Source organism: Electrona antarctica, assembly GCF_951216825.1.
Source record: "Electrona antarctica genome assembly, chromosome: 23".
NCBI classification, from domain to species: Eukaryota; Metazoa; Chordata; class Actinopteri; order Myctophiformes; family Myctophidae; genus Electrona; species Electrona antarctica.
This window is the reverse complement of record NC_136804.1, coordinates 30334837-30350301: the sequence shown is the minus strand read 5'-3', so window position 1 is coordinate 30350301 and position 15465 is coordinate 30334837. Positions and strand designations below refer to the sequence as shown.

The 15465-nt window shown below is 41.9% G+C and overlaps 1 protein-coding gene across 1 annotated transcript in view; it reads right to left on the bottom strand.

Moving 5' to 3' along the window:
• The window catches only part of ntf3 (neurotrophin 3), a gene marked incomplete at its 3' end in the record, with an annotated part of 97925 nt that extends 82837 nt beyond the window's left edge, over nt 1-15088 (bottom strand). Inside the window, exon 1 of the mRNA XM_079494420.1 lies at nt 14960-15088. Coding sequence (XP_079350546.1) covers nt 14960-14977 — 18 coding nt within the window. The 5' untranslated portion in view covers nt 14978-15088. The remainder of the gene's footprint in view (nt 1-14959) is intronic.
• Between the last annotated feature and the right edge of the window lie 377 nt (nt 15089-15465).

Below are 15465 nucleotides of genomic sequence, written 5' to 3'. Positions count from 1 at the left end.
TCCTGGTCCGTGGCTCTAAGCGGTCCTGCTAACCGGAGCAACGCGCACGTTTTTTAGTGAGATCCTAAAATCATGCTTCATCTCATATCTCATCTGAGATTCAATTCCGAGATCCTTGAGGGAGTTCCAGGGGGTACCCAGCTAAATGATAGTTTGTACACTAAAGTTAAATTAACATTGATTTTACAATATAAATTGGGGTCCCAGAGATAGAAATACAATTAAATGGGGGTCCGTAGCCTAATGCATGTCAAACTGGCGGTCCTTGAAATTAAACTGGTTGAGAATCACTGCTAGAGCCATAAAAATCTTCTCTTATGGGGGTCCCTGGCATATATTTTCGGTAACCCTTCATTTTACGGTACGGTAATTACCAGGTAACTACCAGGTAATTACCTGGTAATAATAGGTAAGTACCTGGTATTACCTGGTAACAACCAGGTAGTAGTTATAAGTATTTACCCATTAATTACCTGGTAATTACATGGTAACTTCCAGATACATTACTCAGTAATTACTATGTAATTACCAAGTATTACCCAGTATGTATAACTATTTACTGTATAATCTCATGGTAATTATATGGAACTTACCATGGTAAATGACACACTGGTTGCCAGGTAATTACCAAGTATGTTCCTGACAATTACCAGGTATTTATACGTTTTTACTATGTAATTACCAGCTAACTACCCGGTATTTATAAGTATTTACTCTGCAACCAGGCACGATACCCTGGTTGCAGGTACTATAGGTATGTAGGTACTATAGGTATACCAAGTATTTTCAACAACTACCAGGTATTTACTCTGCTACCAGGCAAGTTACCCAGTAGGTACTAGGTCATTACCAAGTATTTTCCTGACAACTGCAGGTAATAACATGGTAACTGTATTCACTGTGTTTACATGGGTACTACCCATGAAGCACGTGGGCAGTAGCCTACCAGGGAATTACCAGTTGTTACTAGGTAATTTCCTGACAACTACCATGTAATTACCTGATAAGTACCCAGTAAGGAACAGTACAGTTCCTCCTTTCTTACTGGATACCTATCAGGTAATTACATGGTAGTTGTCAGGAAATTACCTAGTAACAACTGGTCATTTCCTGGTAGGCTACCCATGCGTTTACATGGGTAGTACCCATGTAAACACAGTGATTACAGTTACCATGTAATTACCTGGTAGTTGTCAGGAAAATTACCAGTTGTTACTAGGTCATTTCCTGACAACTACCATGTAATTACCTGATAGGTATCCAGTAAGAAAGGAGGAACTGTACTGTGAAAGGAACTGTGCTCTATTTCCATGATATTACCATGTACCTACCTGGTAATTGTAGATTATAATCCTCCCCATTACCCATCAGGGTGTATTTTGAACTTTGAACTTTGAATTTTGAACTGGCAATAACTGTTAATTACCAGGTATTTACTGTGTAAATTAACAGGTAAAACCAAGCAAGTTACCGTGTAAGAAAGGTGGAATTGTACTGTGAAAGGAAGCGTGGTTTGTTACAGTGAAAGTACAGGGTAATATTATGGAAACAAACCACGCTTCCTTTCACAGTACAGTTCCACCTTTCTTACACGGTAACTTGCTTGGTTTTACCTGTTAATTTACACAGTAAATAATTGGTAATTAACAGTTATTGCCAGTTCAAAATTCAAAGTTCAAAGTTCAAAATACAAAAAATACGTTTACATGGGTACTACCCATGGCAATAACTGTTAATTACCAGGTATTTGCTGTGTAAATTAACAGGTAAAACCTTGCAAGTTACCGTGTAAGAAAGGTGGAACTGTACTGTGAAAGGAAGCGTGGTTTGTTTCCATAATATTACCCTGTACTTTCACTGTAACAAACCACGCTTCCTTTCACAGTACAGTTCCACCTTTCTTACACGGTAACTTGCAAGATTTTACCTGTTAATTTACACAGTAAATACCTGGTAATTAACAGTTATTGCCATGGGTAGTACCCATGTAAACGTATTTTTTGTATTTTGAACTTTGAACTTTGAACTTTGAATTTTGAACTGGCAATAACTGTTAATTACCAATTATTTACTGTGTAAATTAACAGGTAAAACCAAGCAAGTTACCGTGTAAGAAAGGGGGAACTGTACTGTGAAAGGAAGCGTGGTTTGTTTCCATAATATTACCCTGTACTTTCACTGTAACAAACCACGCTTCCTTTCACAGTACAATTCCACCTTTCTTACACGGTAACTTGCTTGGTTTTACCTGTTAATTTACACAGTAAATACCTGGTAATTAACAGTTATTGCCAGTTCAAAATTCAAAGTTCAAAGTTCAAAGTTCAAAATACACCCTGATGGGTAATGGGGAGGATTATAATCTACAATTGCCAGGTAGGTACATGGTAATATCATGGAAATAGAGCACACTTCCTTTCACAGTACAGTTCCTCCTTTCTTACTGGATACCTATCAGGTAATTACATGGTAGTTGTCAGGAAATGACCTAGTAACAACTGGTAATTTTCCTGACAACTACCAGGTAATTACATGGTAACTGTAATCACTGTGTTTACATGGGTACTACACATGTAAACGCATGGGTAGCCTACCAGGAAATGACCAGTTGTTACTAGGTAATTTCCTGACAACTACCATGTAATTACCTGATAGGTATCCAGTAAGAAAGGAGGAACTGTACTGTTCCTTACTGGGTACTTATCAGGTAATTACATGGTAGTTGTCAGGAAATTACCTAGTAACAACTGGTAATTTCCTGGTAGGCTACTGCCCACGTGTTTCATGGGTAGTACCCATGTAAACACAGTGAATACAGTTACCATGTTATTACCTGGTAGTTGTCAGGAAAATACTTGGTAATGACCTAGTACCTACTGGGTAACTTGCCTGGTAGCAGAGTAAATACCTGGTAGTTGTTGAAAATACTTGGTATACCTATAGTACCTACATACCTATAGTACCTGCAACCAGGGTATCGTGCCTGGTTGCAGAGTAAATACTTATAAATACCGGGTAGTTAGCTGGTAATTACATAGTAAAAACGTATAAATACCTGGTAATTGTCAGGAACATACTTGGTAATTACCTGGCAACCAGTGTGTCATTTAGCATGGTAAGTTCCATATAATTACCAGGAGATTATACAGTAAATAGTTATACATACTGGGTAATACTTGGTAATTACATAGTAATTACTGAGTAATGTATCTGGAAGTTACCATGTAATTAATGGGTAAATACTTATAACTACTACCTGGTTGTTACCAGGTAATACCAGGTACTTACCTATTATTACCAGGTACTTACCTGGTAGTTACTTGGTAATTACCGTACCGTAAAATGAAGGGTTACCATATTTTCAAATGGGGGTCCGTGGGCTTATTAGTGTCAATTTGGGGGTCCAGTGTTCTAGGACTCTTGGTGGTCATGCAGGGCCCCGCAGACACAGGACAGCACTGAGTTAAATCCACCTCCGTTTTATTTTACTTTATTCTATTACATTTTTGTTTTTAAATACGGGAAACGGACCCGGTCTACTGTATATCAGTCGATCAGTGCTGTTATGATGGCACGCCAGATACAGTTGTGTTATCAGTGAAGCACTGAGTGCACCTCTATGTAATGTCCCCAGACAGATAGATATATAGGCTACTAGACAGGAGGAGACCCGTGTAGTCGCGTAGCATGCACATCTTAGACACACGTGCACACACACGGTGTGGGTAATTAGTGTGGAAAGATTAAAAAATATATGTATAATATTTATTATTTTATACTCGAGTCCACCGAGCGGAAGTCAAGGTATAGTCAACATCAGCTTCTCGTGCACATCCAGGTGGGGGAGGTGCTCGTAGGCAAGGTGTAAAATGCAGGGAAAGGAAGGGACCGCACACTCCAGAGACGCTCAGGACAAGATTATTTATGCTTCATTTTTTATTGCACGACGCGTTTCGCCGTTTGGCTTCATCAGGTGCTTTGCATGCAAAGCACCTGATGAAGCCAAACGGCGAAACTGCTAACTAACAGTGCTAATAAATATGTTGATGCAGTAAGTTGTCCGTCTCTGTTCCCTGGAGTCCCTTCCTTGGAAGTATTTTTTTCCCTTTTTGAATAATTACTTGGGTTATACGTATAAGAGAGAGAGAGAGAGAGCACTGTCATATGACTGTTACTAGGAAGTCAGAGCCTCAAATCGTTCATGAATCTGATCAATATCTGTCTGTATAATATGTGTGGCTTTTGAGTGCATGTATGCGTGTGTGTGTGTGTGTGTGTGTGTGTGTGTGCGTGCGTGTGTGCGTGCGTGCGAGCGAGCGTGCATGCATGTGTGTGTGTGTGTGTTTGTGCGTGTTGTATATTTTCATACATTCCATACTTATATTCTGATCACAATATACGTATGTACACTTTACAGATAGCTATGAGTCTGTAACTGTAATAGTTCTGCAAGTTACAGCTCTGAGTTGACATGTGGTTTTGAAAGATTTTGAAAGCCACAGCTTCTGAGGAATTCACATATAAGTGTCACCTGAGGGCCCGCTGGTTGAGCATACAACCCACAACGAGCTGAGACTGTGCATATTTTGTTTTAAGATATAAGCGCTAGACCTTGTGATTCAATCTTTTAGGACAACACAAAGTCACATGTTTTCAACGTGTTACAATATGCTGTGTTTTGGTCGTCGTCATGTTCTTATGTAACTGCCGTTCCATATAATTGTTGTAACTGAATCGTGGACATGTATCTGCCTATAAGGTTCTTCACATGTGTGCGCGTGCGTGCGTGCGTGCGTGCGTGCGTGCGTGCGTGCATGCCTGGCTGTTCTGTATAGAGATAGCCCCATTGGCTACAGAAAACCGAGCGTTCTTATAACGTAAATACGTATGGTATGGTTTCTATCTAACGAACCATAAGAATGTTCTCTTTGTAAACACTCTGCTAACACGTGTAAACGGTGCACCTCCATCGACGCAGGGCTGCCCTCTCTTAACCCATTTTAGGCGGGAACCCCTTATGGTGTTAGCATTATGTTATGCTTTAGCTATTGAAAAATAGCAGATCTACAAGCTCTACGAGCTTGTAGGTCTGCTATTTTTGAAAAATCGAAGAACGACTGACATAGAAACAGCTTTTTCAGAAAACTGTCAGGATGTAGAAGACATTTTTAGAATCTGATCTCAGGTCAGAATGGGTTAACACTCTCACAGTTACATGGAACACTATCTATGTGTGTGAATCTTTAGCCAAACGAGAAGCATGAGTGTGATTAGTTTGAACTATAGAAGCCATGCATGTCTTCTATGGCAGCACGTTTGCACAGCAAAAAAGACATATCTGCAGGCTCTAAATGACGCATTAAGAGACTGAGAGCTTGTAGATTCTGTAAGAAGTGGTAGAACTATAGAAACATGTGCAGAAACATCTTCCATGCCATCCGAGACTGTTATAATCCCGGACTGTGATTTATTCACCTGGTTGGCTGTACAGTATGTAGAACAGCAGTTAACTGTTACTGGAAAAACATAATCATTTGACATAATTGTGTAATTGCTTGGGCGTGGGGGCTCCTTTCACACTGATTCACAAATCACACACATTATGATGTGGCCATAGTTACACAGTACCAACATTCTCAGTCGTGAGACTTTACTTTGCTTTAATGTCATCTTAGATCTCATGCTGCCGACTGTAAAAGGTCAGAATTTACGGTGCAATTTGTCTTTGATATTGTCATGTGAGCAACGATGCTATATACTGTGTATATATCCACAGTATATGTCCACCAGTCGACTTTGAGGCTTAATCAGGAGTTGTAGTAGCCATGGGGTAATCTAGGCGGTGGATATTGCTCTTGTCTTCATGTCTTTATGTATGTAAATTGTCTTGTTCTTTGTATTATGTCAAATGTGTGTATATGTGTTCTGCATACTTGGCTGCTGGGTCGCAAGACAAATTTCAGTGTGAACTGACAATAAAGTACTATATCATATAATATCATATATATATATATTTGCATCCAGTGACTTTCTCTCTCCCATCCTAGCACTTCCTCCAGGCTCATTGAAAACACCTTTTTCTTTGTCAGACTTAAGTGACGTTGTAGACGTTGACACACTTACAAGGCTCTTGGAACATCTTAGCAACACGAAACGTCACTATAGCAAAAAATTAAGAAGTTGCTTGGTCCGTGTATTTTGCAGGACTTGGGACTGGAGATCTCAGAAGATAGGTATTAACCAGCCAGCCCACACTGCAGCGAGGCTATAGTCTATATATTATATAGACTGTCATGAATGTGCATCATGCATGGTCATCCTCATGGTGTCACGGACCACATCATGGTGTCACGGACCACAGTGACAGACAGGATAGTCTGAGGAGATGCAGTATTGCAAAACAGCAATGAGTGTGTGCGGTTGTCATGGGCTGTGCGGGTCCACGTGAGCTATTTATTATTTCATTCATGGTTCACAGGTTCAGGTTTTCGTTCACTAATATAACTTGTATATTAAATCAATAGACTTTAATAATTTGTATATAGGCCTGACAGCTTGCAAGTTGCGTAGGCCTATGCGTGCGCGCGTGTGTTTCTTTCCATATATGGTTTCCATATACGTTTGTTTGGTCGTATTGCAGTTGTTCATATTGGCTTGGGCGTGCGGCGTGCCAGATTGATTTCAGCCGTCACATTTTAAATGACCTACATACTTCACTTCATAAACCATACCGACGTGAGTGTACGCTAAAGTGTTGTACTGTCTGTCTGTCTGTCTGTCTGTCTGTCTGTCTGTCTGTCTGTCTGTCTGTCTGTCTGTCTGTCTGTCTGTCTGTCTGCCTGCCTGTCTGCCTGCCTGCCTGTCTATATCCATCTCTCCATCTACCTATCTTAATTAGAAAGATTTTCTTTTAATTATATCTACTATCTCATCTCTCTCTCTCTCTCTCTCTCTCTCTCTATCTATAAAAAATATGAGGTAGGCCTACTTTAGCATGTTAACACGGAGCCCGCCAGAAGCGTAGAAAGCGTAGATTAACTTTAGTCTCGCAGCCCGCCAACAGCGTAGCCTACGTTTTCTAGGCTTTATATTCTTTAATCCATGTTTTGATCGGATCGCATCGATAGCTGTCTCTCGTTAGCATCCCAGTGTAAAGTGTGACAGTGGACGCGGCCGTTTTGAAGATGCGCGCGCATCCACTTGGACTCTATGTGCTGCTTTCAATGGCCTGTATCTCCAAATCGGTGCAATGAATGTCGTCTCTGGTGAAAACAAGGTTTTTCAACGGCCGACAGCAGGCGCTGTGATACTCGCGGTCGAGTTTTTTTTTTTCTGCACCGAGTGAGAGAACAACAACCGGTCAAGACACCACACACAGCATTACGTCATTGTAACATCCGGTTACAGATATTTGGCTCTTCAAAATAAGGGTTGAAAGTGGAAAAACCTTGGCAATGCGCGATAAATAGATTAATTAATCCTGGCGGTCAAATTTAACTTCAGACGGCTTGCTCAAGGAGTTGCGTTTAGATCACCAAATGCAGAGTGTTTAGACCAGCGGTTCCCAAAGTGGGGTCCTTGATGGAGTTCCAGGGGGTCCCCAGCTAAATGATAGTTTGGAACCAAAATGGACCCTTATGGGTCTGTAACTCTGAGAGTGTACAAATGGAACCAAATGGACCTCGGAGTTAAATTAACATTGATTTTACAATATAAATTGGGGGTCCAAGAGATAGAAATGCCATTAAATGGGGGTCTGTAGACTAATGCACGTCAAACTGGGGTCCTTGAAATTAATCAGGTTGAGAATCACCGCTAGAGCCGTAGAAATATTCTCTTATGGGGGTCCCTGGCATATCTTTTCAATTTGGGGGTCCGCAGGCTAAAACATTTTAATTTGGGGGTCCTTGACATGAAAGAGTTTGGAAACCACTGGTTTAGATAAGGGCTTTGAGATTTGACAGTAGTTTGACATGGTTTTGACGTCTTGTTGTCAACGGGCATTTGGATGCAGGGCCACACTATAATGTCCATCGTCAGTGTCTACCATTTTCACACCCTCAGGCCCCATACACACATAGGCCCCATACACACGTACAGAACACATGTTCTGTGTCTTTGTCTATGTTTAATGGCCGCCACAATGCAATTGACCTATAGCTAAGCCCCTCCCCAAACTGCTATGGTCCAATCACAGCTAAGCATAACATGGGTTAGACAAACCTCTCCACCAATGTTTTAAAAAAGAAATGCCACGCACATATTTTTCCAGTGCATATGGCAGGCCTTGTTGACGGATTTGGAAGAGATTTTGAAGGTCTGGTTCCAAAAAATTAACCAGTATTTAATGTGTAAAATCTGTGATATTTACATTGGAATGTATGAGCCCGGCTGGAAAGTGTCCAAGTGGGAGTGTCTAAGTGGGAGAGGCCGGGTCTTAGCTATAGGTCCATTCCAATGGGAGTCACATGGTTTGACCAAACATTGTTGTTTGATGGGCAAAACACAGCCATCAAATCATGTGTTCTGTTCTGTGTGTGTGTATGGGGACTCAGAGTTCAATGAACTGTGCCGTTAACATGCTAGTATTGCCACAGTGGGAGTCACATGGGAGTGCCAATGGGAGTGCCAATGGGAGTGCCAATGGGAGTCACATGGTTTGACCAAACATTGTTGTTTGATGGGCAAAACACAGCCATCAAATCATGTGTTCTGTTCTGTGTGTGTGTATGGGGACTCAGAGTTCAATGAACTGTGCCGTTAACATGCTAGTATTGCCACAGTGCACTAGGCCAGGGGTTCTCAACCCGTGGGTCGCGACCCCTCGGGGGGTCGCCAAATTATTTTGGGGGTCCCCAAAATATTAAAAAAAAAAAAGATTTTTTAAAAAAAATTATTTTCACGATTTTTCAAAAATAGCAGACCTACAAGTTCATAGCGCGCCACCGAGTGGCGCGCTATGAGCTTGTAGATCTGCTATTTTTCAATAGCTAAATTATAACAATGCTTAAAACACCAAAAGGGGTTCCCGCCCAAAATGGTTTAAGGTTATTGTAGCAGTCAATTTATATTGGGGGTCGGGAGGGGGCGGGGCGGGGGTCCCGAGACATTGCCAAAGCATTTCCGGGGGTCCCCGGCCAAAAACGTTGAGAACCCCTGCACTACTGTAGCCGTTTGACGTCAGCGGAGGAGAAAAATCAACTTGCATTTGCCAAATTGAAAAGACATAATGTCAAATTAAAGTATACTCAACTAGATGAATATGTTTGCACACTAATCGTGGCGGAAACGTCTGCGATGATTATGTTTCCAGAACGCCATTGGATTCGCCTGTTAATTATAAGCCTTCTGGACGTTGGTCGTCGGTCTAACTCAGCAAAGCTGTTATGATCAGAGGTGTCTAGTTGATTACGTTAACGACATGTACACGTTCTCACCAATTAAACCACAGACAAAAATGAAGTTCAGTCAGATGCGAGGATAGGATAGTGCAGTGGTGGAAAAAAGTTATGTTTTACTTTTTGTACAAGTATCAATACTGCAATGTAGAAGTACTCCGTTACAAGTAAAAGTCCGGAATTCAAATTTTGCAAAAGTATCGGTATCAAAATGTACTTAAAGGACCACTTCATCACTTTTCAACATCTCTTCATATAATTGGTCCTCACTAATGTTCATGATAAAATACCACCATTTTTTCCTACTCAGTCTGTGTCTCATAAGAGGGCTGTGGGCAGTTCGGAAACCCGTCCACCAGTGACATCATCGGTGGTGATTCCAAGCTAATAGAAACGGCAGGCTTTCTTTTCCTGAAAAGTTGCAATGCAAAAGTTGAAGCCATCGTTCTCACGATAATAAAAATCTAAATATATTTTAAAACAAATCTTGTTTAAAAAAGAATCTGCCTAATGATGATGTCACTGGTGGACGGGTGTCCGAACTGCCCAAAGCCCTCCTATGAGACACAGACTGAGTAGGAAAAAATGGTGGTGTTTTATCATGAACATTAGTGAGGACCAATTATATGAAGAGATGTTGAAAAGTGGTGAAGTGGTCCTTTAAAGTACCAAAAGTAGAAAATACTTATTATGCAGAACGTCTCATTTCACATGTACAGTATAAAAAATCTTTTGAAAATAGCAGATCTACAAGCTCACAATGAGCTTGTACATCAACTTTTTATCAAAGTGTTTAGGGCTGAAGTGTTTATTGTATGTTTTGTAATAGTAAGCAAAATAAAAATAAGTAACTAGTAACTAAAGTTTTCAAATAAATGTAGTGGAGTAAAAGTACAAGATTTTGGATGAGACGTAGTGGAGTAGAAGTAAAAGTATTGGAAAATAAACCAGAAATACCTCAAAATCCTAGCCTACTTATAAGTAAATGTACTTGCTACCCACCACTGGTATAGTGTAACGTTTTCCTGTATTATGCGTAGTATTTTGTGTCTATAGTTTCCTTTTGGCCAAATAAAAGACAAAGAAAATGTGTAAAAGAGTAGCACGATACAGATACGCAGATAGAGTAGATAGAGGTTATTCCAGTCATGGAAAAGAACAATGGGAGTGTGTGTGTGTGTGTGTGTGTGTGTGTGTGTGGGAGTGTGTGTGTGTGTGTGTGTGTGTGTGTGTGTGTGTGTGTGTGGGAGTGTGTGTGTGTGTGTGTGTGTGTGTGTGTGTGTGTGTGTGTGTGTGTGTGTGTGTGTGTGTGTGTGTGTGTGTGTGTGTGTGTGTGTGTGTGTGTGTGTGTGTGTGTGTGTGTGTGTGTGTGTGTGTGTGTGTGTGTGTGTGTGTGTGTGTGTGTGTGTGTGAGAAAAAAGAGCAGGGAGCCAATACCTAAAATGTGACCAAATTTGACTGAGGGACTGCCATTGGATTTTTTTGAATCATAGCTTCAAATTGACATATTAGTTGTTCAGTTTGACCCACCAGTTTTGGAGATATGGCTAATAGAGTAATGTCTTGCAGAGAAACAGCGAGTTGAGAAAACAGGCTTGAAAGGTTCACTTCTGTGGACTCTAACATTACACCTAGCTACATGTTTAAGCATTTATATCATGTTGATTTCAGCTCTGACATTTATTTCAGACATGTCTGCCTGTGCTATTAACTGATTTAAAAAAAAAAGTTTTTCTCCTCAGTGAAAAGCTGGAATTTGCGCAATGGCACGCTCTCAGTCAAATCTGGTCACAAATTTGGAAAGAAGTGGCTAAGCAACAACACACACACAAAGGGACAGAGTCCAACACTTTGTGACACACGTTTTCACAAGAGCACAACCTTAACCATCCACTTAACCATGAGGAGAGAGCTCTGCTTGCCACAACCCCATCTGTTGCATTCTTCTTCTAAACTGAAATCTATTCCTGTGCTTATTCACATGATCTCTGTTTGCCTTATCTTCTTCCTTCCTTCCTACGTTGTCAATCAAAACTATATAAACCAAACAAGAACAGAACAGAACGGTGCAGTCAGGGTAAAACGGAGCTGTGTTAACTTACCACGCTGACCTTGAGTTGCCCAACACAACATGCTAAATCCTGGCTGTTATTTCAGCTATGTGTGTGTAGTGTGTGTGAGTGTGTGTGGCATGTGCGTGTGTGTGCATGTGTGCGTGTGTGTGTGTGTGTGTGTGTGTGTGTGTGTGTGCACGCGTGCGTGCGGCCAGGTGGCCCCGAACTCTGCAGATTTAACCCATTTTGGGCGGGAACCCCTTTTGGTGTTTTTAAGCATTAGGCCTTGTTATACTTTAGCTATTGAAAAATAGCAGATCTACAAGCTCACTTGTAGGTCTGCTATTTTTGAAAAATCGTGAAAATGTGCCTCAAATCTTTGAATATTCTTTCAGTTTCAGTTTTTAACTCAGATCTTTGCTTTTGGAGAGGTCCCCTGGAACTACATATTTTCAGATTGGGGTCGGCGGCATATTACATATAATTGTTGGGGTCCTTGACATGAAATATTGAGAACCACTGATATAGAAACATGAGGTTTTTCAGAATTTTTTTTTTTTTTAAATGTCTACGGGCTAAGGGTTAAACCTACGTAACATAAACATGGAGTTTTCTTCTGCGTCGGTAAAGAGATAAACTAACATTATGCAGATGTCGCGTCCAATTAGCTCAGGATGCATAGAAGGCCTTTCTGAAGGTGTTCTTTAACACAGTGTTAATGAATCCCTTCGTAACTCATAAATAAAGTGTGCAAAATGTAAACAAATGGATGGAATGGATTATTATGGGTCCATTTGGTTAGATTTTTTTTTCCCCCTCAAAATTTGTATCCCTGCACGTTTTTTTTGTAACCCTTTTTTTTCACCCGGTGCCAATTGCCCTATACGTTGTAATCCTGGGCGCTAAACTCTCCCTCCGCCAACCTGGGGAGAGCTCCGAACTGAGCTCTGAGCTCATGCTTCTTCCTTCAATGAGTGAGCAGGCCACTTCGTAGCGCGAACACGTTATTCCAACCAGTCCAAATCGATTTTGCGATCGATTAAACGCCCGGGCTGCTATTTGGACATTTCTGCAGCTCTGCAGCATGAACTCATGTCTCCTAGACACACACACACACACACTCACACACACACTTTTTCAATTCTCTCTCTCGGTCCGGTCACCAATGTCAACAAGTTGTCCAAGTTCCAACGGTGCCATGTCATTGTTTTCCGACCTCCCATTGTTCCGAAATTACTAACCCTATCTCTAACCCTATAACCTAAACACAACGGCAAGCATGGGAGCAGCGCATGTTCACTAACCAGCAGTGCATGTTGTTCGCCAACCTTTCCGCATGTTCGGACTAACGGGATCTATGGGCAGTCCCCAGTTCCAACACTACTGCATGAGTATACCCAACCGGTGGAAGTCTGGTCCTATATCCCAGAACAGAACACACAGTCCCACCCACGCGTTTTAGGGCACTGGGCAGGTAGTACGTATGTGTAGCCTAGATATAGAGCTTTAGGGCACTGGGCAGGTAGTACGTATGTGTAGCCTAGATATAGAGCTTTAGGGCACTGAGCAGGTAGTACGTATGTGTAGCCTAGATATAGAGCTTTAGACCCTGGGCAGGTAGTATGTATGTGTAGCCTAGATATAGAGCGTTAGGCACCTGGGCTATTTCACCATCATTTTATTAGCGACTGTGACTCCTTCTTTACACCCCATATAGGCTATACTTAAATGTGCTCCATGTGGACATGAGTGCATTAAATACCAGCTAAATCAGTGATTATTATCACAAGCATGGAGTCCTCGGAGTGCAGAGTTACCGGCATAACGTCACAAAGTATAACTGCAGTCCACTCCACACATGCACACGCACATGCACACACACTCATGCTCACACAAACACGCACGCACGCACAGGCACAGGCTACATAACAGGGAAGGAATTGTCCTTTCTCTGATAACATTATATTCTGGTTCCAGCATTATAAAAGGCAAGTTCTCAAACCTTTTTAATTTCAAGGACCCCCACATATCGCTGGGAGTTAGAGGCACATAACAGACCTGTAAGGGTCCATTTGGTTAACTTCCTTTGAGCACCATGTGGCCATGTGTCCATGTCACCATATTATTGGAGAACTGCAGAAGTTTTGAGATACAGCAGGGGACCCGGTCATGTGCATACACACACACACACACACACACACACACACACAGGCGCACACACACACACACACACGCACACGTGCGCACACACCAGCGTGTGTTCTTCTCGAGCACTCTTCTATTAAGAAGTGAACAACACAACAAACGCATGCACGCGCAGCACAAATGCGCGTGCAGGCAGGCGCGCACGAGCGCGGCAGGTCGAGGGGTGCAAGGAGGATATAGAGAGGAGAGGAGAGCAGAGAAAAGGGAGAGAAAAGCAATTCAATGCATAGTCCGCCTTCTTTGTGCCAGGAGTTAACTGTGACATATCGGCTTTCACTGCCACTAAACAGCACGCTAAAGAACAATTAGTGTGTGGTAATCCAAAAGGCAAAGAGGAGGCTACAGACAGACACCGGGTTTAGACATTATGTTACCCTAAAGTTCAAGTATTTCCTCCAAATAATAATTATGCCGCTCGCTGGAATAAAAAAAAAACGTTCCAAGTTCCTTGGAAAAGGTTAGATTTTATAATCCAGGATTCCAGGTAGTGGCAGCTATAGGACCAACCCATATCTATTGTCTACCTGCGCTGCACACACACACACACACACACACACACACACAGAAAGAGAGACAGAGAGAGGAGAGTGAATTTGCCCGTACTGGTTTGTCTTTGCCTTGGGGCAGCGCACGAAGCATTGCATTTCACATTCCTCTTCCATATACTACAGTGAGTGGTGCGGTGTATATATACAGACTATAGGGCAGGCTAGAGCTTCATTTACACCCAAGAACACACAAAAACCCTCAAACTAAAGGCTATAGAATAAACAAACTGATCAGCCTCAATGATCCTCTGAGAGAGACATGCGTAAAAGTAATATTTCTAAATGTAATAGCGGACGGTCGCCCCCCAATAAAACAACTCAGTGACTATAATTCAGAGGTAAAGTGTGTCTCGTTTTATCAACGATCAAAAAGCTATTTTTATATTGTCCATGCAACAACTTCAACGAATAATATGTCCACATAACAAGTCGTTTGAATAATAATAATAGAACATAAAAAACAACTTTTTACTAATATTTTTCTTTTTCCTCCGTCTTTATGGGGAACATTTTGGGAACATCTGCTGTCACTCTGATCTCAACCCCAGCAGCAGCTCCGTGTTAGGCTAACACGACTCCAATCACCCTATAAATAAATCCCATGCAGTCACATAGACGATAGCCCCAGATTTAGACCCTCGTAGATGTATTTGATCGATTCTGACGAACCGATCAAACGCATCTATACCATGAGTCCAAATCTTAAGATAGATAGGCTGTGATTAATTATAACCAAATGAACGCGTAACCCTACCGTAACGAGGGTAACCATAGCATCGGCAGGGTAGTATCCAACAGAGTCGACATGAAGGTGATGAGTTGAAGACAGAATCCTTTTGGGACGAAACTTCCTTGATCCTCACTTCACTTCTCTCTCTCTCTCGCTCTCTCTCTCTCTCTCAATGCAACAATTGAGCAGAGCCAACGAACGGCCGCGGCGCGCACACTGCTGCCGCCTGCGCTTTACACACACCACCAACAGTCCAACCAACACCAAACTAGCTGTGCATAGCGTGGATAGAGTGGGGATAAGCCCCAGCGCAACTCTCTCTCTCTCTCTCTCTCTCTCTCTCTGTGTGTCTCTCTCTCGTCAGACTCTCTCTCTCTCTCCCACTCTGTGTCTATCTTTCGTCAGACGCTCTCTCCCTCTCTCTCTCTCTCTCCCCCCCTATCTCTCTCTCCCTCCCTCCCTCTCTCCAGTGGTATAATCTCTGGTATCTCTACCCAGCACGGAGGGACAGATGGCTCTTAGCCTACAGT